This window comes from Cyphomyrmex costatus, unplaced genomic scaffold (assembly GCF_001594065.2).
Source record: "Cyphomyrmex costatus isolate MS0001 unplaced genomic scaffold, Ccosl1.0 scaffold193, whole genome shotgun sequence".
NCBI classification, from domain to species: domain Eukaryota; kingdom Metazoa; phylum Arthropoda; class Insecta; order Hymenoptera; family Formicidae; genus Cyphomyrmex; species Cyphomyrmex costatus.
This window is the reverse complement of record NW_017275965.1, coordinates 4,275,012-4,301,944: the sequence shown is the minus strand read 5'-3', so window position 1 is coordinate 4,301,944 and position 26,933 is coordinate 4,275,012. Positions and strand designations below refer to the sequence as shown.

Below are 26,933 nucleotides of genomic sequence, written 5' to 3'. Positions count from 1 at the left end.
TCTACGAGAAAAGGTGAACGGGTGGGGACGGATAATACGATAACGCTCTCGCGCAGTAAAGAGGGATAATAATCGTTTATAGAATCGATCGAGCGGTGTATGGAGCGGCTTAGAACGTTCAATCTTATTACTCTATATTCTGGAGATTCAAAAGCGTAATAAATATTCTAATCCCTTAACGACGCTTTCGTGATATTTGATGCACGAGAAGAGAACTTCGAGAAACCGATCTTTCGGACGTACGTCGCGTTCGACGAGAGATCCGTATACGATAATCCGAAACTCTTTACTCTCGCGGATTAAATTCGCGAAGCCGCCGATAGCTACGCAAGGAATCTTCATCGCGAGATACTTCTGAAATGTGTTCGACAAGTATCAGACGGGTGCGCACGGTGAGAAGAAACGATATATAATGGAGAAATTTTACAGAAAGTGGCACGCGGCCAGTACTCCTCTCAGTGTCACTCGAAGAAAGGGGGATGTGTGAATGCTCAGTGTAAAGATAGTAGGATGATTTAAACATCACGATGATCCCACTCCAGATCGTGCGGCGTGGTGTGACGGCGATGCCGACCGTTGCTGAGATCGCAATCGTTCTCACAGTCGGAGCTGTCAAGGTCATCATCTCGGAACGAGCCATCCTCGGAATCGGAGCTAGCAGAGTCATCCACGTCTTCGTCCCGCTGGCTCTGATGATGCTGATCGTGTTCCGTCAACCTGTCCATCGGATTCACAGTGATGGCGAGAGCCGAGTCGTCCCAGGCCATTTCCGTCTCTGCGGCGAGCTCGTCACCGGCAGATCGTCGTCGTTTGGCCGCTCCGCGGACTCGCGCAGCGCCCACAACCGCCATCAATAGCAGGAAACCGATGCAAGCGGCGGCAACGATGGTCACGGCATGGCTGCTGCCAGTGCCACTGATGGTTCTGCTGCCTTCACGAAGCGCGGCTGTAGCGTATTCCTCAGTTAGATCGGCGTGATGCGGTGAGAGCTGTGCGTGACCCGGTGCCGGTTCAACGATTCTGGCAATGGGTGGTTCTCCGGGCGTCGTGTGCGGTAAAACGGTCGTCTTTTCCTTAGGATGAATCACAGCCAGCGTTTGCACGTATTCATTACTAGCGAAGCGACCGCTTAATTCGGAACAGGTAAGTTTAAAGACGCGATCGAGATAGTAAGCCGGCTTGCGGTTCGTGTACATGATAAGACGGATAAGTTGTTGGTAGTTGTAAGGCGAATCTGCGCCGGAGAGAACGACGCCATCTCGATCGACGCGAGCGGAGATATCGTGAAACGCAAGCAGAGCGTCACCAGGTAATCCCAGGCTCTCGTGATCAGGATTGAGACTTGGATAAACACTGACAGCGCAGGCGTCCAATCGGGCGGCCGATCCGGCGGTGACGCGTGCGTCGGGGAACACACGTACTCCCAATCGGAAATCAGCGTATTCTCGGGCCACGTAACCGGTACCGTTAACGGTGATGCCTGGTCGAGGAGGCGGTAATACGGTGACGTAAGACTGCACAGTCGGTACCGGTAGGGGCGTATTCTCGCTACCCTCACAGACGATCGTTGTGTCAAGGCGGAAGTTACGGCGGCCGGGCGTTGGAAAACGTCGAGTGTTGGAGTAGCCAATACGGCGCAGTAAGGTTTCCACATTTGTACGGTTGTCACCATCAATACGTACTTCAGTCATATCGGAATTGGTCAGCAGCTGAGTACCCGGTTGCAACAAGTCCATTGGTGGCACGTGAATGCCTTCCTGACAACGCCGCAAGCACGAGAGTACTTCCGGTTTCTCATTTCGGCCAACTAGAACGGACAAGCCGGCGAGGTAACCACGGAAATGATGTTTGGTCTTATTTTCGGAGCCTTGCCAGCACGCTCCGACTACAAGGGTGGTATTGACGCCCTTAGCCGGGTGTAAAGGCCAGTCATCGATGACTTCGGGATTCTTCTCGTCAGCGCGCCACTCTTCGCCATCCACATATAGATTGACACGTGGAAAGTCTACCTGGATCGCGTAATGATGCCACTTATCGTCGCATACCTGACCAAGCTTCCAACGCCATTCGGCAGCACGAAAGATGTTGGGATCACCCTCGGAGAAGTCGCGTCGTAGCAGCAAAATCAATCTGCAGTTCCTTATGAACAGGGCGTAATGGTGCCTATTCATCTCTGTAATTGAAACGGCGCGGCGTTAGTTGCACCTTTCGTGACGCCGCCGCGCGTAATAAAGTGTAGAAACGCGCGACGGCATTAAGGGTAGAAGAGAGATTTAACGTGAAAGGGGTAGAGCTGGAGAAGGACGAGGGAGAGAGAACGTTTATAACCGAGGATTACACGTCGCCCATGGAGACCGGTTGGTATTTAGAAAGATTTGTATTTCAGACCGGGTAGATAGGTAGGATATTTGAGTTGAACTCTTCGCGAAGGCGAGCGAGCGTACGAGCGAGCGACGACCTATATAAGCGCGCTCGACCTGATTTCTTGCCAAAATTCATTCCGCGCAAGGATTAAGCCGCTTTGTTCGAAACTTCACGATAATACCCAAGCGTTTCCGCGGAGTGAACGTGTATATTTTAACGCATGAGCGCGCGCACTCTCGGCAGCGCGTAATGTATTCTGCTAACAGCGGCTACATCGATGAGCATCGCTCGACATTGAAACGACCGGCGAGCTTATCAGCAGCTTAAAATAATTATTCTCTCTTCTTTAGATATAAAGAGAAATGAAAATTATACAGTTTATAGCTCATTTCCTTGTTTTCCTGTTTAAAATCCAATCAGAATAATCAAATATGAGCATGATAAACGTGTAAGAACATATTAATTAATCTTTATGATTTTCGAAAGGCGTCAATGAAAGTTCAATATCAAGAAAAGCCTTTGTACAATTATCTTCTTCGTCATCAACAAGTTGCTCTTATATGAAAATTGTGAAGTTTATAGCCTATTTTCTTGTTTCCGTGTCATAAAGTCAATCAAGACAATTATAAAAGTGATAAACGTAAAACATGATGCTGCAGTGTTAGTCTAAAGTCTTTGATTTTTAAAGGCGTTCGTTATCAATGTTATCAACAACAAATTGCTCTTATATAAAAATTATAAAGTTTACAGCTTATTTCCTTGTTTTCTTATTATAAAACCAATCAAATAACCGTGAACGTGATGAACGTGAACATGACGGTATAGTGTTAGTCTAAAATCTTGACTTTTGTAGGCGTCAGTGTTTAATATCAGGAAAATTCTTTGAACAATTATTTTCTTCATCATCAACAAGTTTCAGTTGCTTTTACATGAAACGTTTATAGACTATTTCCTTGTTTTCCTGTTACAAAGCCAATCAGGATAACCATGAGCGTGATAAACGTGAAATATGATTATACTGTTAATCTTTATGATATTCAAAGGCATCAGTGAAAATTCAATATCAAGAAAATTCTTTGTACAATTATTTTCCTCGTCATCAACAAGCTTCTGTTGTTCTTATCGCTGGGCATCTTCCGTTTGTAAGCAGAAGACACTCTTATCTTAACAAGAACAACAGAAACAAAATATTAAACGAATACAAAACTATTTGATAAAATAACATTGAAAAATAATTGATAATTGTGTTTACCCAAGTAAACACAAATATTAAAAATGTCGTGAAAATGCCATCAAAAGTTAAATTTTAGCATTCGTTACGTTGAAACTTACTGTGATCATCGGCAGCGCACAAGATGTGTTCCTTGACATGTGGATCCTGTCGCGGGCGTGGTCGGTGTTTGACCCAGACACCGATGGTGAACTTCTGCGCCAGGCTATGCTCCAGTACATCGTTCGGTACGATTGCGGCCGAGTCCACGCCGTCAAACTCAAAGATTTCATCAGCCTCTCTACCCTCGTCTCTGGAAAGGGTGGCCGTCCAGGAGGTTGTGGGTCCAGGCGTTGGCAGTAGATCCACGCTGTCGCGCGAGGCGCCACATAGTTTTCGCTGGCTGCGAACCCCGTAGGTGTCACGATCGCAACCCTTGCCGATGTGATCTGTGGCCAAAGTCAGAGTGGCACGCACGTTGCGCAGGATACAGGGTGCGTCACAAAGGTCAAGTCGCGCCGAAGGCAGCAGAGGCTGTGAACCGACGCCGGCAGCGTAATCTACCCTTTCGGGGATTCCTCGCCATCCGGGAGCACACACGCGGTTCACCTTGACCGTCACCATCGCCGGCGCCGATTGTTTCATACCGCAGTCATAAGCGACCACGCTGAGTATGTAGTTGTGCGAGCGTTCGTAGTCCAAAGGTTCGGTATTGCGGATGGCACCCTCGTTGTCGATAATAAACGGCTGATCGGCGGTGAGGATCTCGTACTTGCAGACATCACCAAATTTCGGCGTGCAGTCACGGTCGGACGCCTCGACGCGGACCACCTCTTCATAGAGGCGTCCCTCGTCCACGGTGCTAACGTAGGCCGGCTGAAGAAACTGCGGTGCGTACTCGTTGACGTCAACCACAGTAATATGAACCGTAGCGCTGAAATAAAATTGAAGTGTGCACGTGCATCTCAAGGTCTCTCTACTCTCCTAGCACAGATAACGACATGTCGCAGGATAAATGCGTCGCGTGATAAAAGACGTAGAATGCCTAGATCTTTCGAATTCCTACCTCTCCGTTTATGCATTCGCAATTCATTTTGAAATATTTTCTGAGAAATCTGTGCAATTTTTTCAATAAGATTCAGGTAGAGTTAAAAAATTGCAACTACGCAAATGCGCCACGTTGTAACGGAATGGTAAAAATGTTTACTTCCAACTACTAGAAAAATTATTCCGACTGTTCCCAGAACGGATTACAACCAAGAATTTCCATTATAATCTCCACAGTGAATTTAAAAGAGCTTATTTCTCCAGTCGTAAAGGTTACTTTAATAACTTTTGCATCGAGATAATTAGCTATTTCACGCTCTCGTAGATACGTTTACCTTCGTAATGAATTTAACCGTAATAGTTTTTCGAATTAGCGATAATTTAAACAGCGCAAAGCGATGCAGTGCTATAGTAGAAAGCTATACCTATATCTTTTTAATATTTCCGTGCTGTCATAGGAATGCATTTATCTCATGTACCCGTTGGGAAGGGATTTAAAAGAATTACAGTCAAGCAAATACTGTCGATATACTTAATGTAAAACATTTATATGGCAGTGTCCACTCGGAGTAATATCGGAAATTTAATACGCGGCGTACAACGGAAAAGTCAATAATGCGATACCGCAGAGACCATACGTGCGAGAGAAAAGGATTGAATTTCGACTCGAAATTGTTTTGTTACCGAAAACACGCGTTCAAACACCGAACCGTTCGAATTACGCACTCGGAATCTATTTACGTTTGAAATTTTAGACATGACAAAATCAATGCGCCGAAAATCCGCCAAACGCGTCGTGTAATAATAATAAATAATCGAAACAACTCCGCTCGATATTCTGCCTCGACTCTTCCATATTAATGTCATAATAATGTGCCGGATACAGCGATATCCTAATTAGAAATTACGACGTGCAATATCAGCGGTTGAGGCACGCGATATCAATCGATCGCCATGGCGTTTCATTTGGCCGTCGCGACGGTCGAAGTAAAATTTCATTGTAACATCGCTCGTTTGCTTTGCGTATGAAAAATTCACCGAAATCTTTTATATATAAAAGCGTCGTATGTTGTGCATGTATATACGGCATGTTTCACTATTGATCTGCTATTCGTTGGCGGCGATTCGGCAAGGTGAGACAGATTTCAAGACGGTTTAGAAACGAAACAAGCATCGCGCTAGTTTTTCACAGTAAGTTATTTTTTTCTTTCCTATTTACCCTAATTTTACTCGGATGTAACAAAATTTACTGCAATCGTTGTCTAATTGAAAAGCAACTGCAACAATGGACTAACCGACATTTTGTAAAAACAGAGGAAATAAACTCTAAAGTTAAAGTGATGGGAAAAATTCATTTATTCCCCGCTTTTACAAAATGTGGGTTAGTCCACTGTTGCGCAGTAAGCTCTTCAATTGTTACAGACATTGTATTCTTGGCATGCGAAATTAAACATTTTATAAATTACTTTTGCATTCACAATTTCAATTTTATACTCGCACAAATACAAATTATATGTACGATTATAATTATGAATTTGTGCGAATTTGTGCTCTAACAAAAGCCAAAGTCACCTGTTTCGATGTCTCGTATACCTACTCTAGTTTCATAACTTTTGTCTTCCCCTCGGGTCTACAATACATTTTATTAGCTGTCGCGATCGCGAGCGTAAAAGTTTCATTCCGAGGGACGTGTAATATTTATCGAGGCGAAAGATCGAGAGCAAACGCGAACGGACGCGAGGGAATAGTCGCCAGTTACCGTTTCAGACAGGCGTGAAATCGTACAACTCTCGTAATGAGAAAATTTGTGCACTTGGACCGGGAGTTATTTCCTCATTTAGCCGATACATGCTGTGACTATAACGTGCCGTACGACGCGAGCCAAAAAAATTGGCATTGTGCTGGCGCGACGCTATTCGATGACCCATATTCCCAAATTGACTTATTATAGACTTTAACTACTGATAAATACAGAGTAAGACGATACATCTCCGATATGACATTATAAGCCCGCTTTTATCATTTCAGACATCGGCGCGTGTAATGATATAGTTTGCGACGATAACGTATAAGGATGAAGCAATTTATGCTTATGTTACTGGAGGCACGTAAAGTTTAAATTACGAATGTAACAGATGTAAACATCACATGGAATGAAATATTTAATTTCTTGGCTGTAACAAACATGTCATATTTTTTGCAACATGATAAATGTAACAAATACGATAAATTTCATACAAGTTTGTTATTATTCAACATGACTGGCTAATTTTTAAACAGTAATAAACATGTTTTTTTTTTTTAATTAAATACACCCGAAATTGAATATAATATATTCTAAAAAATAAAATATATAAAACATTGAGTTATATTTAATAATAACATATCTATAGGGGATATTTATATTATCTCGCAGTTTTTGTTATGTAAATGTCTTTTAACGGAAGTTAACTTCTAGTTATCTAAGTATGCAGCAGAAAAAGATAACTGCGATGTATGAAGAAAAGTCTGACGAGATGGAAGTGTACATTTCTACTTAGCTGTTATCTGAGCGCCGAGAGCATCATACGATAGGGAACTTTTTTCAGCGCTAAAGCAATTGCGTGTTGAAGCAGGCTGACTCTCGCAATTATAAACTTAGGTATAGTTCTTCCGTATCGTCCATTCCGCTCTACTTTCGTCAAGTTTACTTTATCTCGCAGGAGTTTCCTCGAATGAACGCGCGTTATACGTACTCGCTAGACTTAACAAACGCGTGGATGAAAATTCACGGGACTGCTCGAGCCAAATACGAGGGCTGTACCCACGCCGTGTAAAATGCCAGACACAAGAACGTACTTTTCCGATTGCACTCCATTGCAGCCGACTGCGGCGATGTCGAACTTGTAATTACGGCGTTTTTCGCAATTCAGAACCCGGAACGCCCGCAGCTCGGCCATCCCCTTCTCCTTCAGGACAATCTCGAATGGTGCCTCGCCGTGGTGTTTGTTCGCTATGCGGAAGGAGCAAACTTTCGTTCCCAGGGCGCGAATCTGCGGCGTGACCTCGACCAAAGTTTCATTCTCCTTGACCAGGCCGTGATATCCACTCTCGAGACTCTCCAGGTCCAGTCGTGGAGCTGCGAAAACATATGTATACGACTGATCAGTGACCGCCAACATTATCTCGTTTGGCGTAGAGGCGAAAAAGGACCGCCTACTCAGTTTCCGGTTTCGCTATTTCTAACGCGGAGTCGCCAGAGTAATCGAAGCTACTCGCGTTACTCGTCGAGAAGCTTTCGGCTCGTTTTTCGCACCGTTCTTTCTTTTTTTTTTTTTCCGAGAAGACGGATAGCCTGATTTCGCCAACTTTATCTCTCGAGACGGACGGCATTCGGAATGAATTTACGGTCCCTCGTTAAACACGCGGGGATTTGAGAAATCGGCATTGAGGTCAACACGCGCACGAATTTACATAATAGTATAAAGTGTATCATCAATAAAATGCTTGGCATAGACGTTGCTATATTGTTCTATGATGATCCTGTCGAGAGATTTATTGATAGACTCTATCGCGCACTGTGTTTACGTCGTTATGTAAATTCGTGCTCTTCAATAATATAAATTCGGAATTCACACTGTCATTTTTAACGAAACGTTAAAAATTAATGGGCGAATTCGACGTCGAATGGAAAAATTTGATTAACGTGTGTTTGAGAAAGGTCGGTCGAAAACCCACCTTTTCTCCTTCTTCTCCACCCTCTCCTCCCCATCCCCCTCCTCCTCCTCCTCCTTCTCTTTTCGCTTCCCTTCTAACGTATATAACAAGCGAACTTTTTAATTAAGCACTGAAAAATATTCGGTGCAGGTTACGCGCGGTTTTATCGCCGAGAGAAAGAGAAGAATTCGAAATTTAGTAGAAATGGGTTAAGTGAAACAAAAGAGGCAGCAGCTCGTTAATTCGTTGTCAACTTCTTCAACGTACGGATAATGAGAAAAGCGTTAAACAACTGTGTAGCGCACATAGAAGAGAAGCGTTCGTTTATGTCCGCAACGGTGGCTCATAATTATGCTGTTAATTGCGAACACTGGTATTTTGAGCCGGTAGTCAACAACTAATATCCTCACGTAAGCTTCTCGACACCATAGTGTGACCCAGAATCACCAGATTACATTTGATGGACAGATTCTGCGACTAGTTTAGAGTGGATTTTTTCTTGACAGAAATTTAAAAGAGTAGACGTGACGGGGGGGAGGACAGAGAGGGAGGGGAGGGGGGAAATTTCAAGTTTAGATGAGTTAAAATATAAAGCGAAAGATTTTCGAAATGATCAATAACACTTTGTCTATAAATCCAGACGTTTATTTATCGCTCGAGCGAAGGCTATTTTTCAAGATAAGTTTAAAAAAGTAAAACACACAATTAATTTTTAATGTTGAAAGTCGAGATGAGACATTTTATTACATTCTTTTATCGACAAAATCAATTCCAGATTTATCAAGGAGTTTAATTACAAAATACATATCATACAAGTAAGGCACCTCGTTAAAAATATTTCGAAAACACTATTACGAGTATTACGACAATTATAACGAAAATTTCAGTGTGAAAATTTAATTTAATGAAATCCGCTATATTAAACTGACGATTCGTTTAACATCAGATTTCCATATTTTCGAGATTATATAATTTTACATATACATTTTACAAGCTGAATAATTATTTATAAGCAGTATCTTTCGCTCTCGGGAATGGAAGTCAATTATGAAACGTATGCATAATATGCTTTCGATTATCTCGTAATTATCGTTAAACGGCGTTGGACGCACCAAAGCGGACAATTTCTTTTATAAAAACACCTCTAACGAAATAAAATCATGTATATGTCACAGGATCGTACAAATACATTACATTTTACTAATGATATACATATCGAGTACAACAAATATGTGTGCCATGCATGACTCTACACAAGCAATACTTAAGCTCGTGTTATATGCAAGTTGTACACAGAAAGAACGATTTTGCTAAAGTATCTAAAAATTTAAGTAAACATAGATCTGAAAATAGTTTTGATAAAAATAAAACTATTTTCTTGTGTAAGAAGAACTCAAACATGATGAACTCGAAAAAATTTTAATATTCTAACAATCAACTTAACCATTTCACATAATTATTTTATTAATTCGATAAAATTATTTTCAGATCTGTAGGTAATTAAATTTTTAGTACTTCAGCAAAATCATTCTTTTACGAAGAAGCAAATGTGTGTGTGACTGCACAAAACCGCAGTTTTTAAAATAAAAATTCTTACAGAAACTACAAGACATTAATTTCGTTTAAACTATCTCGTTATTGCACCAATAAATGTTACTGTAACAGATGAAAATTGAACAGATAACTTGTGCTGTGTTGATAATGCTTAATTAACATCGTGTCTCCGGCGGCAATGCCTAAAGCTCGATCACATCTCGCTAAAATATTCGGTGCAATCGGCGGGACATCTAATTTCACTCGCCGATAATTACCGGCCCACGATCGTTAATTAACTATTCGTACGCGAAATATACTTTGACGTGCAGCGTATTATCGTGTCGGTCGCATCGGGAATGGCGACGATAGAACGCATTCAATTATCGCGACATGCAAATCCCGCGATGTGGGCCACGATATCAGTCGTCGCGGAGAAAGCTATTCAAATATTGTGAATCGCAGGCATCAGTCGAGTAACGTCCACGCAGAGGCGTTCTTCTAATCTTAGCGGGGTGGGTGTGATTAGAAATAATTAACGATCCACCGCCACACGGGATGCATCCAAATATTTTTAACGCTCGTAACACGATCCTTCTCTCCCTTTTATCTCAAGCGAGAAACGCGACGAGAATATTAAAGTCACATCACTTTACTCTCGTCAGTCTTTGCTCGAAATCAGTCTAATTTTACCCCGGGCTTCTCTCTTTCTTGAATGTGATTCACACCTAGTTTGTTATTCCGACAAGCATGACTAATACCGTCATTCGGTGAACGATCGTAATCGAGTCCTGGCTGATATTGCCTGAGGGGTGCGAGCCTCATTCGTGCGAAAAGTGCATTTAATTAAGTGGATGAAGTTGCGTAAGGCTTCCGAAATATCGGCGTGGCACGATATTTAGTGTGCCAAGTATACTGAGAAAATAATGTTTCAAAATTTATTTGTGGGATATAATAGTTATTATATTTCACACAAAAATTAATATCCTTATTTAAATACGATCAAAATCAGATTTTCTTCTTAGAAACCAAATCTACTTTACTTATTTTTACAATTAATAAAATATGTTTCACAGAAGTGTATATTTTATCATAGTTGAATTTTTATACAATCAGTAAATATCGAAGAAAATATCACAAATAATATTTGCTCGATTTTTTCTCAATGCTGAAAAAGAACGTACTAAATTTCCATAAATCATTTGTTTGAATAGTACCACCACAGAATACTTACTAATTATAAAGATCTATTTATATTTGATACACAAATCGTTAATATAACTATTATATTTTTTTATTAAATAAATATTTCTTATGTAAATGTTTAGTTGGTATTATTCAAATAAATATCTATTAAAATTTAGTACATATTTTCTCAGTGATCGACAATTAAATCAAGTGAAGCCATTAAATAAACGAAATAAAACGTTATTGACAATTTTATACGAGAAACGTAAATTGTTACTGAAAATCGTTTAAAGTATACACGAATCAAAATCGTTGTTCTCTGTTTAAATAAAAAATGTCTATTTCTATCAATGTAGTTTAATTTTAATCTCGCTTTAACTTACTTTTTACCTTTTTTTAATTCCTGAGACTAAAAAAAGATAAAAAGTAAGTTAAACCAAGATTAAAATAAATCTACGTTGACAGAAACGTACGTAAGTATCATTACATTGAAAAAAAATGTTCTGATAAAACTAACAAAAGAATTACATTTTGGTGAGAAACCAGAACAGAATTTTTAGTTATCGATAAGGCGATAATCAGAAATTCTGTTCGTCCTTATCAACATGCCATTCTTGTTGGATCCTTTGTTAATTTTATCTAGAGTTATTGTACTCTTTTTAGAGTACAAGTACCTTTTGAGGTCGTACAACTCTCTCTCTCTCTCTCTTTGAATTATTAATTTTAAAATTGTATATTTATAAAATTACATTAATAAGAATTATCAATAAAAATTACGTTCTAAAAATGTTATTTTTTTCTTATAAAGTATACACATGTATTCTTTTTTTGTGATTTAGATATAGTAACTCTCATTATTTATTCTTGTGACATTTGTCGTACGACAGAGATTTTAAGTTCATTGGTCGACTATAGGATAGAGAAATCCGACAACTTCTCTTTCTTGTAGCCAATCAATAGGCTTGAAATGCTTTGTCGTACGACATATGTAATATTAGCCTCATAAATATATCGCTTCAATTTTGAGAGTCTATTAGTACATGTAGAACTTATTGTAAAACCTCGGTTAGTCGGAACTTTTCCCAGTGTATCGATTTGCTCATCGTCGTGACTTTTATTGCCATTCATATTTTGTTTACATCAAGTCCAAGACTGTGTAAAAAAAGGAAATCGCAGTCGATCGCTCCGTCAGGTGCGACGCGAGGAGAGAGCCGTATTTAACGCGAGTAAAAAAAGAGACGAGAGGCATCGTTATGCTTCTCTTTCAGCGGTAGGCGACCTCGTGTCGCATTGACAATGAGACCCGTATATTTCGACAATTTTATTAACGCGCCGCTTATACGAATGGATTTTACCGGCGTCGCCGGAAATTTTGCATAACACGGTTATTCTCGTCGTTCGGCGAACTTTTGGGCGTGTTAACATGCAACGCGTCGGCAAATCCCGAATTTCTCTCACGGCGCGACGTCGCGCGATTTCGAACAGAATCAACCGGTGTTCTGGCACGACAATTATCTCGGACGCGAAAAATCAAAACGAGCGCGGCGGCGAATTTCGGCCAAGATTCGTAAGATCTCGCAAGCCACGATTCATATTATAGACCGTTCTTATTCCAAGACGGTCTCAAGTAACATCTTAAGATGCTAAAACAATCCTGTGATTGATATCTTAAGACTGTATTTAAACGCAAGACTCGCGATTATGAATACCAGCTTCGGAGAACCGGGAGGACCTTACTCGAAACTTTACCAGCGTTCCTTTTAAACACGTCCTCGACACCTTTCCGTTGCGTCACGCGGAGACTCCAGCTGCGTTTCGATATTTACTGTCACCGCTGAAAAACCTATAGTGCACGTGACGTATACTATAGATTTTCAACACTGACAGTGAATATTGGGACGCAGTCCCCCGTAAGGTCCGTCGAGAGATATCAACAATCAAGCGGTGGTCCGCTCAACCGACTCCCCGCAGCATTTTTTTTTCTTTCTCTCCTCGCGGAGGTGAAAGAATCGTTCCAGGGTTTAACAGCCGCCTTTCTTTCCTCGCCCGTTTCGCGCGGTGGTGGCGGCGGTGGCGGCGGTGGCAGCGACGACGGCGGCATATCGACCGGGTGGGCGCAGTGCAACGTTCAACTCGTCGTATTGTACATATAATACAACGAGAGACGGAGCACAGGCACGCAACACGGTCAATGAGATCGCCGTGGAACAGCCACGTCGGGCCGCAGGTGCCTGTTATTGCTCGTCGCACCTGCGGACCGCCGCGCCGCGCCGTGCCGCGCCGCGACGCAGCGCGACGCAGCGCGACGTCGTCTTCGACGGAGAGAGTCGAGATTCGAAGAAACACACGCGTGTGATAACTCGCTCGCGGACCAGGTATTACGGACGGATCAGAATGTAGGACACGGCGCGGCGGCGACGGCGACGGCGTCGGTGGCGGCGAGAGACCAGGTAGACGGAAAAGGAGAAAGAGAGAATCACCTCCATGATCGAAGGAGCTCGAAGGTGTCGACTCGAAGGCCGCGTAGGTGAGCCCCACGTAGAGGGCCAGCAGCCCGCAGAGCAGCACACCCGTCGTCGCCTGCGGCAGCATATTTCCTCCTCCGCTCCTCCTCGTTCTCGGGCTCGTTCTCGTCGTCACAGGATCGTGGCTACCTGGCCGCGCGCGGCGTGGCTTACGAGGCACCTTACTTCCTACGCGTCCTTATACGCGCCTCTCGTCACTCCTGACTCTCACTCTCTCTCTCTCTCGGCGATGATAATGTCTCACTCGCGCGCGCACTCCGGAGTACACTTCGCTTTTTAAAGGAGCATCGCCGACTGACTGCACGGGACGGACTCTGTCGCTCGCGCGCGCGCTCGCCTCGCTCGTTCGCTCACTCGCACTCTCGCGACAGCACACCGCACACACAATCGCGGAGTCAATATTTGAGCGGAATATCGATTCGCCGGAGTCAGGAGAGAGAGGAGACGCCAGTGCCGATTCTCGCCGCGCTGCCCCGGAGTGGCGCTGCCGGCGCGGCGCCGACGCGCGCGACACCTTAAACCCCGTTTACACGGTTTTTCCCCCACCCTAAATACTACCCGCGTTCTGCGCAAGTTCCAGTCCCGAGACTTCGTGTCGTGCGATCTCTCTCTCTCTGTTCAACCTTCCAAATTAATTTACTAATATTACCTTTAATAAATATTGTGTAAAAATAGCGTAAAAGCCGCACGAGTGGTATAAAGAATGTTTAAGCTTTATTTACGAATTTTTAGTCGCCATCTTCAAAACACACTACCGCTTCGCACGTATAATTCCTGCGTATATAAAATTACTATCAGGCAATGGGTTCATATTATATGTTTAATAATGGGTTCATATTATATGTTTAATTTTAATACTAACATTCGTGTTTACGTTGTTTAATTTATGGTATAAATACGAATATATTATGTTATAGAAATATAACAAAGATATCATTTATGTTATTTATTTACAAGTTATTTTAATCATTATTTTATTAGAAACGTCAATCCCTTATCAAATCATACAATTGGTCTGTTTTCTGTTCCTGCACTAGAACTTTTCTTTCTTGCCTTTCAACAAATATCAAACATATGCCTGTCTCACTTTAAGTGCCAACAGTGTACACTAGTTTAGTTACTGAAAACAGACCCAGTGACTAATTTAACATTTGTTCAAAACATTTAAAAATATTTCCTTCGAGCAAACTATCTCAAACCGAAATCGAATACCTCTCTCTATTATTCATGTTAAAGTTTACTTTTAGATTGCACATTTTCATTCTTTGAACGCCCAGGTATTGGAAATACCACGCGATTCTCTTCGCCGTTATCGGTAAAAATTACGTTAATTTGCGTGTCGAGAATTACCGTTCTGTTTTTTATAGGGGTTATTTTCTCAAATTCATCTGCAGTGATATCCGACTTATCGATTAAGTGTTGCTTAAACAAATCAACTTTCTTCGGATACATCGTATCTTCGGGCATGAGGAACGCGATGCCATCCTTCAATCGCACCCACACCTACAAAATACATTTATTTATCAATGACACAATAAGATATTGCATATTATAATTATTTGTGATGAAGATCACATCCATCCCATACTTCTGTACTGTATCCCATACAGCACAAATTGTATTACAGCAATATTGTTGCAAGCTTTTCTGCTGCATGCAAAATATTTAGCAATTCAACAGTTCTAGCAATGGAACAGTTCAGCTTACGTACCGAAAGGCACAACTGCACGCCTTTTTTGTTGCGTTCCATGGCGATATCCAGGAGATTATCTATACTTTTAACTTTGGTCAACTTAGCAATCTCGAACAGTTGCGGCGGTGGAAACGTGATGTCTGTCGAAGAAAGCTTCTCTGGAGTGTCCCACTGAATTCATTTTTAGTGATTAGAATTTTAATGAAGGATACGCGTTATCACAAGCTATTATTCAAGTGTCTCACTTGTAGAGCCTCCATTTCTTTAGCTTCATATTCAGCATGTGGCACATACGGCATGCAAACCAAGTAGAAGATTGTGTCGAAGCGTTTATTGGATGCTAATACAGGTGTCAACCAATTGCTCCATTCATGCAGCGCCCACAAGTCTGGATAGCATTTCAACTTCTGGCAGAGATTGAAAAATTCCATAGCATCATTGTGAACTTTGTTCTGCCACATTTGTAGTTCGCCCTCAGGAACTGAAAATTATCCGATGTTATATTAGCTACACATTTATATATTCCATAATTCCTTGCGTAATTTCTTACCTGATATGTGCTCGGCCCAACCAGAATGAACCTCGCCGTTTTTGTTACGTCTACATATCAGTATTCCGCATTCCTCGAAGGTCTCGCGAATCGCCGTGATGCGTAGCGAGATTTCTTTGAGCAACTCGTTTTCTTTCGATTGAAAAATCTGCGGTCGCGACACGGTTTTTTTGGGTACTAGAGATGCAAGTCTATCATTGTCCAGACCGAAGGCAGAGAAATATTCGTACCATTTCAGATTGACATCAGCTCGATCCACCGTGCCGCCCGGGAAAACGTACAACCCTGGCATGAAACTCGACTTTTGATGACGCTTTAGGCACAACAGCTTGTAATTGTGCTGAAATCATGAATTTACCTTCAGTCTCGTCTAAAATGATTAATTTAGTCGCTTGCAATAAATTAATACATATTAAAGACTGCTCTTTATATGTATAAAGTATCTAAATCCAATTGTATAATATAGGTCAATAATTATAATCTGTTCTGGTTTTAAAACCGTTTTAAATAATGTCTTAAAATTAATACTAATAATATATTAATAAAAATAAAATTATGTCTTAAAGCTGATATTGCATTCTGTGATTGGTTTCATGACATCTTAAGACTATATTTAAAACGATCTTTACACCGAACTATGAATTCTGGTCATAGACTGCTTTCCTTTTAGAAGACGTTGTTGATACAAACATTGCTGTTCTATTCTTTTTGACAGTCAATGAATAACTATAAGGTAGAACAATATTTGTCGACTGTATTTCCTAAAAGCGAAGCAGCCATAAGTCTGTTTTTTTTTCCTATACCATATACTATACTACACTAGAAACTTTCTTTCTCGCTTTCACTAAACATCAAACATACCTATTTCAATTTAAGTTCCAAAAGTACATACCAGCGCGGCCACAGAAAATAGATTTATTATAATTAACTTTGACAATGAACCTGTATAACATGGAGTAGCAATATTGCAGTAACACTGCATTGTTCCTATAATATTGCAACAGCATTACAAACATTGCAACAATATTGCTGCAAGTTTGTGTGCTATACGAGAAATAATACAAGCAGATTCTGTTCAATAACGTGACAATAGTTGCTTTCCACTTGCGGTATTTCATAAATCAATACAATTTTTATCTTTGTTATTCACTGAAAATAAAAAAAAATAAAATGGTGCTTAATTGTGTCGACTTGTCAGTTGTCACCAAATGAAAAAAAAAAACACCATATATTGAGTATTTACTCGTTTAAATATTTACATACTTTTACATTCAATTTTACTAATATCACATATAGCTTTTGGAATGTATTAATCAAGTGCAATACGAGTGACCGAATTCGCTAAACAATAAATCCACGAGAGTGCTCCTCGACAGACATATGTTCATATAACCGATATAGATAAAAACGAGTCACGTGTCATGCTTTATTAAATTTATTATTAAACTATAATTATGAATACAGAGTTCAACGTGAAAATGTATATATCGTTAATCGATCATAATTTATAATATAAAAATACGTCGAAAATCTTTCTCATTCCACATTACAGTCGTGTCGCAAGATGGAACGAGAAAGTATCAAAAGTGAGTCTTCGTCACGCGACCAGAATGCATACACGTGTACGTACAATACATCGTTACTGTATATGTTATGCACTTACGACTGCAGGCGATACTGTACGACCGTACGTTTGTTTGTGACATGCTGCTAATATCAAACTCGCCGCGTCATGCCAGGCCTTCATCTTTCCACGATTTCTCCTACACGTGTGAAAACTGTACGGAAAATCTACTGACGAAACGGAAATACTATCTACTGTCGAGTCTTTCCGAACTGAATTAAAATGAGAAAGAGAGAGAGAGAGAGATTACGTCACTCAACTCTATAATAAAAAAAATTCTCTTCGACATTACCGTTATCGTTTACTCCAAAAAAATAAATTATCAATTATTGTTTATATATCTATATCATGTAACTATAATTTGCTATACATTATTCTGTTACATAAATTGTAGTAACCACTGATGTCACTTATATTTATTACTCAGATTGGGCATCAAAGCAACACAAATTACAGTTGCACTCTTGCTTGTATTGTATTTCCTAATTTTATTATTGTATTTATCGTCATACACTACACTTTAGATATAGTAACTTGCACTCAATAATGATATTTATGATTAGATAACAACTATCACACAATAATAACAAACAACAATTATTATACACAATATCGTCAGGTGAACGACATCGTCGACCGAGTTGAGTCGTGCGGGAAATCATTTATTTGCATTTCACACAACAATACAACTTTGACAGTCCAAAGTTCGAGTGGGCTGAAAGCTGAATCTCCAGAGACTCGCGATCGGTGCAGACACGTGGCACGTAGCTACCTCTTCTCCTTCGCATCCATCGGCTTCCCCGTCGCCGCGATCATCAGCTCGTACAGCTGGCACACTTGCTCGTCTCGCATCTTCTCGATGTCCTTTTCCTTCAGGTATCGCCCTAATGGTTGTGCCATGTGAGGACCTCTCAACCCGAGCTGCTCGGCGAGAGACACTGCGTAGTTCTGCGAAGAATTAGAAATCACGAGGTCTATTCCGTCTATTTACGTTGCTTGCACTTTTTGCATTCAGAATCTTTGATTTCCCTTTCTTCAACGCCGAAAGATATATTTATATATATTAAGATCTAATATATATATATATATATTTATGTAAGTATCGATCTCGTTTTAAATGCAAAAGTTCTGAAAATTTCAAGCAACGCGAATAAATTTATATGATTGCACCGCACGTCTCGAGGTTACACGCGCGAACATAACCTCAAATAACGCGCTCGCACGTTTGACGCTCTACTTACAGTCCACTCGTGGAGAAAGACGATTGCCTCGCTCTCGACGCATCCCTTATGCCTCCGGAACTCATCGCGGACGTAACCGTCGCCCAAGGGCCGGACCTCGGCCGGTAGACCGCGGTGTAACCTCAAAATAGTCTTGTACAGAATCCGGACACGCTGCACGTGCGTCCGGGAGGCCATGACCGTGTGTTTCGCGCGCTGCTTGCGTTGCGGACACAGCGCTGCTATATTCATCAATTTTCATCGACTCGCTATTTATTCTATTGTTAATCGTTTACCTGATCTCTCATCATTATCGAGATGGAATCTTGATAAACGCAGTCTTTAACGCGGATATAAGTAAAGTAATTTTCTGAGAAAATTTGACATCCATCACCGAAGATGTCTCGTTGAAAATTAACTTCGATTGTCGACCAAGTCAATTCTAAATAGGAAATATTTTAAAAAATTGTAATTGTAAATTTCGAAAATTCTCTGTATTATTTGTATCTAATTATTTAAGTTAAATTGACTTATAAACTCAACTTGTGTTCTCAGTAAACACGAACAGTAACGTTACATTAATTTATAATTTTCTTACTCAATAATTGTAACTGCATATGTTACGTACAACATGTGTTTATTGCCCTTATAAAAATTTAATGTCTAATTAATCACTTATTTTTAACAGTATAATCTTTAATACTTAAAATAAGCGATTAGCAATACTTTTAATAATAAGTATTAAATATAAATTCAAGGGAAATAAGAAAGAGCCAAAATAATATCACCATACATGGCAGTGAGAAATGACAATGGAATCGACGTCGAATCGATGATTTCGACGTTGATTTCATTATTATTTCTCACTATGGTAACGTTATATTGACCGATTATTGACTAAATTTATGTTGTCTTTGTCATTATTCAATCAATATACGATATACTTTCTTCTTGAAAGAGTATATGGTATTTATATTGCTTAATAGGAAATTACAATATTGATGTAACTTCTCTTTATAATATTGATGTTATTCTTTATATTTATCAAATTATTAATTATTGAGAGAGAAAATTTGAATGTTTGTCAGTATTTCAGTGACAGATAAAAGCTTGATGTACATGTATAAAATATATAAAATATAAAATTTTTTTTCTTATTAATATATTCTTTATTTGATATATTAGTGTGTAATTTAATTTATTTTATAGATATCATAAAAGAAAGATTCTTGTATTCTTACATAAAAATATCTACAGGTGCTTACAAATAAATTTAAGTACTTAAATACGATTACACAACGAAAATTGGACAATAGTAATAGCCCAACTAATAGTTAACGACGTTTTAATTTATGCATAAAGTGAGTAGCCAGATCTAATCCAAGAAGATGCAAATCGTTTTCCGCATACGATTAGAATATCGCCGACGCTTAATTAGCACATCGCTGGTGGTGTTTCCGCCCTGTTGCTTAGATTAGTTATCCTCTGGAGATCTGGCATCTTGAATTTGCTATAAATTAAACATTTGTTAAATTTCCGCTTGTTCTACCACTGACGGATCCAGGAGCTTTTGATGGAGGCTTTTGGCAGATTTATATACTTTCGGGTTGTAATTAAGTTTCTTGAATATTATGCGCCTGAAGCGAAGCATATCATAAAAAAATAACAAAAACATTAATTTTCCACCATTTCCGTATTTTTCGGTCTTTATTTTTGAATTTGTGCGTCGCAAGCAAAAAATTTGTTTTAAATCAAATACGAAAATGTTTTATATTGAAATTATTATCGGCACACATTAAAGAAATAACACTGCTTATTCAGCACAAACTAGGCAGAAAATAAAAGCTGCAACGTAAACTTTTGCATAACGCTTTAATATATAACGATGTCTACAACAAAGCAGTAAGCAGATTCGGAAATTAAAAAATATCTTTAGAACATTAAAATTGTGATTAAGTATTTCAGAAATATTAAAAGTACATATATAATATTTTGTATTTTTAAAAAAGGAGATACTCGAAGTGGTCAATTGCCTCCATTACCTTCATCGTGGATTCGCCAGTGTATTCCACTCGTTAGGTTTTTTATATCAATTAAACATATACTCATATTAGAACTTGTGAAACTTAATTGTATGAAAATGGAATTGAAAGAAAGATATAAATAGAGACGTTCCGCTGGTTTGATGTAAACTAACTCTAAAATTTTTCTATAAAAAAAGACGAAGATTCGATTACGTTCTTCCGTAACTGAATTTAAATCTTTGTAATGACTTCCAGCGTCGTAAATGCAACTTCGAGATGCTGCAAGATTCTTTGATATGCGTCTTGGCGGAGAGGTAGATCGAGAATTGCGCGGTAAGATAAAACTTTTGAGAGATATGCAAATAGTTTTTTACCCGATTTCTTCCTTCCCCGTACTTGGACCAGAATGTAACCTTACACGTAGACTTTTGCCCGGTCTGCTTGTTGAAGACCGAGCACGATGAGAATGGCGGCGAGTACAGATGCAGAGAGACCGCGGGATTCATCGCACTTGGATTTTCAACGCGATGCAAACCTAGTGAATCTTCCAAATGGAAAAAAATATCGGAGATTATTTTAAAACATGTGTATATATATATATATACAAAATTATACACATTATTCACATAAATGATTTTATTTGTAAATTAAAAGATTCACGCTCGGGATTTCGTTTCATGATTTTTTCACGTTTACAAAAATGATCGAAGCATGTATTATAGAATTGTTCGAAATGGTTTTTGATCAAAATTATTTCATTTTCACTGAAAAAATGCAATATAGAAATCTAGGAAATAATTGAACAATTTTGATTGAAATCCATTTCGAATAATACATAATACAGTGTGTGCAAAAAGTATTCATACAGAAGATATACCTAAAAAAAAAATCGATTTTTCGAAAAAAAAAGATTAATTAGCAATTTAGTAACAAAAAATAAAATCTAGGGGTCGTATATTTCTTAAAATTATTTCCTAAAAGATGTATAATTATTAAAATATATTACCTACGTAATAAGCGTAAATGAAATATTGTTTATTTTAACGCTTAAAAAGTATTCATTCGAGTCGAGAAATTTAGTTTCTAATTTAGTTTCATGAATAGTTATTTTTGCGAAATTTTTTTATTTATATTTAGATAGAACGTACTGTTGATAAATTGTTAATGTTTACTTTTTATAAATAAAGCTTTTTTTTTTAAATGAAAATTTCCCCTGTACGAATATCTTTTGTCTTCCACTGTGTACGTGTCCGATACCTAATTCAATAGCAAAATAAGTTATATACAAAATGTTGTACATCAAATTTTGTGGAAGCTGCTCATTTATCGCGTATTGAATACATACGTAAGACTTATCGTCTACGATTTAAAAAAAGTTATACCATTAATATAACAAATATCGTTCACATCAAGCGTGTTCTTCTCGAGTTCCTTGAGTTGATCCTCGTTTTCCGTCTCCGATCCTGTGGGCCACGCGTACCTCGTCTAACAATAAAAAAAATAACGCACTTTGATATCATCAGTTTTATATCACAACGTATATACGATACGTGGTCTGAAATAATTCCCAATAATTATCTGTAATTTCTGTACCTCACACAATTTCCCTTGAAGGATTTTCATTACACAGTGCGAGTCGGCATGATCGTGTATGGCTGACCCGTGACCTTCTCCCCAGCACAATACCATGAGATTGAACCTGTCGTTCCCTGCGTCAACTAAGTTTCTGGTATATCTGCACACAAAGCGTCAAGAGTTACAAAATCTAATATTTTTCCTTCGAAAATGTTGCCCGACCGGTCAGAATTTTCTTATTTCGTTGCTGCCGGTCAATACCTTTCGAAAATCTGGGTGCACATTTCAGATACGCATACTCCTTAAACAATTACTACATGTACAGATTTTAGTCACATATTTACATATATATTATACACACATACTCGACTCAGTAACAAGTTTATAGCTGTTGATCTGTCTTAATTAATAATATTTGTCGATTTAAATATTAATTCGAATCTGGATTTAAATGTTAATTTGAATCTGTGCTTTTTTTCAAGCACAAATAGTTGTATAAAATTAGTTTTAAATTGGCATAGATTTTACAGCTGAAAACTAATCCTTCGAAAACTGTATACTACAATACTACTAAAACTTAAATCAATTATATTACGTAACATATTTTAGTTTTATCTCAGATTATGTTTAAATCGATTCAAAAATTTTAACAGGAGAAAATAAAGAAAACTCTTTTCTGAAAGAAAGCAATCATTTAAATCTAAATTAGTCCGAATTGGTAATACAGTATTATTAAATAATTATATCAACTTTTTTTAACATTTTATTAACAATTACCTTATTGTTAAAAAAAAATACAATATTTACGAAAGAGAGGCATTAATATAAAGTGCATGATTTACGAATCGGTGATCTGCGATTCCAGCAGTGAAATGTGAGATGCAGCAGAGCGAATATAATTTGAAAGTTCCAATGTTTCGCACAGCATACGTTTCGTCCGCATTTTTTTCCACGAATGTCATGCGATGTACAGATACCAATGTTCTCTGGATTGCGCAGAACGCAATCATGGAGAAAGGGAATATATGTGTATGGAAAATACAATATATATAACCAACTCTATATAGTATATAACGTTCACCGGTCGATCGCCTCTGGATATTTATTTATCGCTTCTAATTTCCGATACTAAATAATATCTTTAAATAGCAAGTTTTAATATCCGTTTAAGGAAAATATAATTTTTAAAATAATCAAGAGAGAAAAAGAGAATTACCTTTATTTTATTCGATATCTACTAATTTTGTAAACGTCTTAATTAAAAAATATCGTCTCTCCTGAAAAGTGTCAAGATATCTCCAAATTTCTCTATTTAAATATATCTGAGTATTGATTTGAAACAGTAATATAAACGAATATTTTGTACGCTTGCAGGTACAAGTGTCCTTCATCGAATAAAAGCATGAGAATAAAAGCATTCGAAAAAATCTAAAGCGTAAAAATCTAAAAAAATCTAAATATTGATGTGCTCTATGTTTGTCTCAAAAATAAAAAGTTTTAAATTTTAAAAACGTTTCATTTCTCATTTTAACAGAAAAACATTTCGTCTCACTAAATTTATCGTTAATTCGTTGATACGATTTGCTGTATTGTCAACAATTTCTGTAATCACATTGCACATTCGCCTACAGATTGACGCTGAAAGCATTGAACAATATGATAACCCGTTGAAATATAACGCCAAAAATGTTTATCTTTCTAGCGACCTTTCGTAAGAACGATCTCGAAAAGTAGAAGGAATATTTGCCTGCCACGCGGCATTACGTTCTACTTTGTGTTGACAGCAAAACCGGTAAACGTGCACCGTAGTTTCCGTACTTTCCCGAGTCACGTGGATCTCTGGCTACTGCACACAGTAATTCCACCTGCGTCCAACGCGCTCGTTATCTCACGAATTCGTAAACTCATTTTCGATCCTCCTCTAGGTTGCTTGCCTAATCAAGAGCTATGCAACATCTTCAACAATTAGCAAGGCGTTAAACTAGTTGTCGTATTTCCGACAGCACTCGATAACATAATATATGTATTCGTATGACGAAAGAAAAAATGAAAAGTTAAGAATCATTTGAGAGAAAAACAAGAGTTCTTGCATATCGTCAGCAGAAATGTGTTTCTTGAATGCTTAAAACGTTTGAATATTACATATAGTAATCTCTGTGCTAAGTAAAACGCTTATCTGCGCTCTGAATATGAAAATACGAGTTGCATCGTCCAGTTCATTGCAACATATTCACGAAGATAACATTGTCGGTAATGCCTAATAATTCTAGAACATTCTATCTCTTTCTGTCCCCCTTATCAAACGAGTATGAAGATATGGCCAGATCGTGCGTAATAAATAAGCTAATCCAATTATCGTAATTGTGTATGTATAGTACGCACACTGGTAAATAAAGCTGCGAAGTTTAAGAGAATTTTTCTTTTGATCCGAAATTTATCTCCGTGCTATTCTTAACTTTATGAGATAAACTTAACTAATGAGATTGTTAATTAGTTAAATGCAAATAATTTTAATCTGATAAGAAGTTTCTCCTTAATTTGACTGAAAAGTTATCTATTTTCTCAAGTATTTCCTGACATAAACTCAGCATTTCTTTTCATATACTCTCGTCACACTTTTCGTAAACATGTTTTCTTTTTTAAAGATTGTGTATATCTCGTTGCATACACGAGTTATCTATTATTTACGGTAGTCATGAGATTGATGAAGATTGAGAAAAAATGACGTAATGACACAATTCTACTAATATCTGATGTATTTTTTTGTCATTAAATGGCAATCATCTATTCCTACCACGAATACAAATGGTAGTTGTGTTACAGGTCACTTCAGAACAAGGTTACTAAATTTTTCTTTTTACATTTTGACATGGGAGCATTAGAGAGAGACACAACAAACGAAGAACACACGGCCGATAACCCATCCTGAACTTCGTCATATTAATTACGTTTCACAATTTCGCATTGCGTTGTTATACGTTCTATTTACATACATCAAATATATGTTGTTGAATAAAAATATTTATTATACTTTTATCTTCTAGTACGTTGTTCACTAACATATTTCTCCGGAATGTTTCTAATTGATCATTATCGTTATGCGGTGATTTTATTTGCAATAGTATTGTAATTATCGATGTGTAATTAGCTGATAGTTAATGAAAACATTTCTGCATGCACACCGCAATTCGCATCACGTTTTAACAAGTTGTACAATTACATCCGATATATATTCTGTGAAATCATGAATCAGGCATGTAAATCTTACCAAATGCCAGATTGAAAACGATACAATTTCATTCTTGAACAGCGAACGTTATCGAAGAATTTTTTATTTCTTGTATTTCCGCGATTAGTTGTTAACATTTTTTTATCACCACGAAAATATGTTTCATTATTTATCACAAATGATTATATTACTGCTATCGTATATTTCTCAACTATTTTCGTTTGATAAGTAGATTCAACTGTTCTTTTTGTCATAATTTATGTACCATATATTTGACCCTATTATACACAAAATTAAAACAACTTATTATCTGTTGTAATAATAATATAATATCTGTTGCATCTTGCGTTAAAATAATATACAGTATACTATAAATTATTCTAGATACACAATAAATAGAAAATAAAAATCTTAAACAGTTAAGCTGAATCTTTAGTGCTTAAATAATTCGATGTCAATTTATATACTATATATTTAATCTTGCAAATTACGTGCCAAATTTAATTTTCAGTCTTGAAACGCAATGCTAACAGAACTAAAGTAGTAATATCATAAATTAAATTGACAAACAATTTTAAAATATTGATGCTTATAGACATCTTAGAAAGATCTTAATAATCTGATGCTGATAAGCATCTTAAGCCCTGTAACTAATTTTAATAATTAAATTCAGCGCACAGTTTATAGGGTTGGATATAAATATATAAATTTACATTGAATTACTTAGGCATTAAAGATCCAATTTGACCGTATATGGCCTTCATTACTTATTTGTTGTGTATTTACACATTACGATCTTAAAAAGTACTTTGTTTAATATTGTTTGAAAGTATATGTTAAATGTTGACTAAAAGTAGTTATATGTAGGTAAATAAACGTCAATGTCACCTGTATCTGTCAAACTTGGCAAATTTCTTCCACTCCGCGGGATTACTCTTGTAGCTCATCATCAGATCTTTAACGTAATCTATATTCACATTATCCGTGTCATAGGCCTCGTATAGTGCATCTATAAGTTGCCGCAGGGTGGAAACTTTCTCCCGCCGGAGTTTCTCCCCATTGTCAACGAGGCGCGACGCTTTTCCGCACGGCATATCGCACAGTCGGTCCTCTCGGTTGCAAATCTCCATTTTTCAGCTGCTGTATTTCGACACTTCAACAATTCTATTCAATCGGTAAAAGTTTCTCTCTGCTTTCTCAAGCAGAGATGTGACGATTGCACTACGAAGAAATACTAAAGCACCGGAAAACCGTGAACGTTAAAATGGAAACCTTGACTCGTTCCGTCAACTGACTTTGACTGGTAGAATACAGCGCGACTTTAAAAGTGGAAGAAAGACAATAGATTTATACGAACGTCTTTAGTCTTTGTACGCCGAGCACTAACTGCGTGAACGTACTAATCCGTACTACCTCGCTGTCTTTGCTCGCCTACAGCTGGTACCGGTCTAGTAC

General features: G+C 38.2%; 4 protein-coding genes across 5 annotated transcripts; all 4 read right to left on the bottom strand.

The window, feature by feature from the left end:
* Positions 1–388: 388 nt before the first annotated feature.
* Positions 389–13,847, bottom strand: Cals (calsyntenin 1). The gene is made up of 5 exons (XM_018538433.1): positions 13,519–13,847; positions 7,814–7,816; positions 7,460–7,739; positions 3,697–4,508; positions 389–2,173 (listed from the first exon to the last, which is right to left on the bottom strand). The coding sequence occupies exons 1-5, from the start codon at positions 13,628–13,630 to the stop codon at positions 516–518; spliced, it is 2,865 nt and encodes a 954-aa protein (XP_018393935.1). The 5' UTR covers positions 13,631–13,847; the 3' UTR covers positions 389–515.
* Positions 13,848–14,398: 551 nt separating this feature from the next.
* On the bottom strand, positions 14,399–17,671 carry LOC108772837 (nucleoside diphosphate-linked moiety X motif 19). The gene is made up of 5 exons (XM_018538474.1): positions 17,470–17,671; positions 15,807–16,146; positions 15,502–15,737; positions 15,275–15,427; positions 14,399–15,066 (listed from the first exon to the last, which is right to left on the bottom strand). Exons 1-5 carry the CDS (start codon positions 17,551–17,553, stop codon positions 14,794–14,796), a joined length of 1,086 nt encoding a protein of 361 aa, XP_018393976.1. The 5' UTR covers positions 17,554–17,671; the 3' UTR covers positions 14,399–14,793.
* A 195-nt stretch (positions 17,672–17,866) lies between these two features.
* On the bottom strand, positions 17,867–18,848 carry Sdhaf3 (Succinate dehydrogenase assembly factor 3). The gene is made up of 2 exons (XM_018538354.1): positions 18,672–18,848; positions 17,867–18,378 (listed from the first exon to the last, which is right to left on the bottom strand). Exons 1-2 carry the CDS (start codon positions 18,846–18,848, stop codon positions 18,199–18,201), a joined length of 357 nt encoding a protein of 118 aa, XP_018393856.1. The 3' UTR covers positions 17,867–18,198.
* A 1,064-nt stretch (positions 18,849–19,912) lies between these two features.
* LOC108772748 (cysteine dioxygenase type 1) lies at positions 19,913–26,915 on the bottom strand. 2 transcript variants are annotated; one of them, XM_018538353.1, is made up of 6 exons: positions 26,836–26,915; positions 26,367–26,712; positions 22,268–22,409; positions 22,057–22,159; positions 21,049–21,218; positions 19,913–20,160 (listed from the first exon to the last, which is right to left on the bottom strand). In XM_018538353.1, the coding sequence occupies exons 2-6, from the start codon at positions 26,606–26,608 to the stop codon at positions 20,125–20,127; spliced, it is 693 nt and encodes a 230-aa protein (XP_018393855.1). In that variant the 5' UTR covers positions 26,609–26,712; positions 26,836–26,915; the 3' UTR covers positions 19,913–20,124. The 2 variants fall into 2 exon arrangements, with proteins under 2 accessions (XP_018393855.1, XP_018393854.1); XM_018538352.1 differs by lacking the exon at positions 26,836–26,915 and having other exon boundaries at positions 26,367–26,776.
* Between the last annotated feature and the right edge of the window lie 18 nt (positions 26,916–26,933).

Coding starts and splice junctions, on each gene's coding strand:
- LOC108772748 (XM_018538353.1), bottom strand. CDS start 26,608: ATGGAGATTTGCAACCGAGAGGACCGACTGTGCGATATGCCGTGCGGA. Junction 22,160..22,267: donor TTCAAGGGAAATTGTGTGAG/GTACAGAAATTA, acceptor TTTTATTGTTAG/ACGAGGTACGCGTGGCCCAC. Junction 21,219..22,056: donor CGATATTTGTTATATTAATG/GTATAACTTTTT, acceptor TCCATTTGGAAG/ATTCACTAGGTTTGCATCGC.
- LOC108772837 (XM_018538474.1), bottom strand. CDS start 17,553: ATGAAGGCCTGGCATGACGCGGCGAGTTTGATATTAGCAGCATGTCAC. Junction 15,738..15,806: donor TTGGGCCGAGCACATATCAG/GTAAGAAATTAC, acceptor GATAATTTTCAG/TTCCTGAGGGCGAACTACAA. Junction 15,428..15,501: donor AAGAAATGGAGGCTCTACAA/GTGAGACACTTG, acceptor AAATGAATTCAG/TGGGACACTCCAGAGAAGCT.
- Cals (XM_018538433.1), bottom strand. CDS start 13,630: ATGCTGCCGCAGGCGACGACGGGTGTGCTGCTCTGCGGGCTGCTGGCC. Junction 4,509..7,459: donor AATGGAGTGCAATCGGAAAA/GTACGTTCTTGT, acceptor ATTTTATTTCAG/CGCTACGGTTCATATTACTG. Junction 2,174..3,696: donor GTGCGCTGCCGATGATCACA/GTAAGTTTCAAC, acceptor TTTCAATTACAG/AGATGAATAGGCACCATTAC.
- Sdhaf3 (XM_018538354.1), bottom strand. CDS start 18,848: ATGGCCTCCCGGACGCACGTGCAGCGTGTCCGGATTCTGTACAAGACT. Junction 18,379..18,671: donor TCTTTCTCCACGAGTGGACT/GTAAGTAGAGCG, acceptor AATTCTTCGCAG/AACTACGCAGTGTCTCTCGC.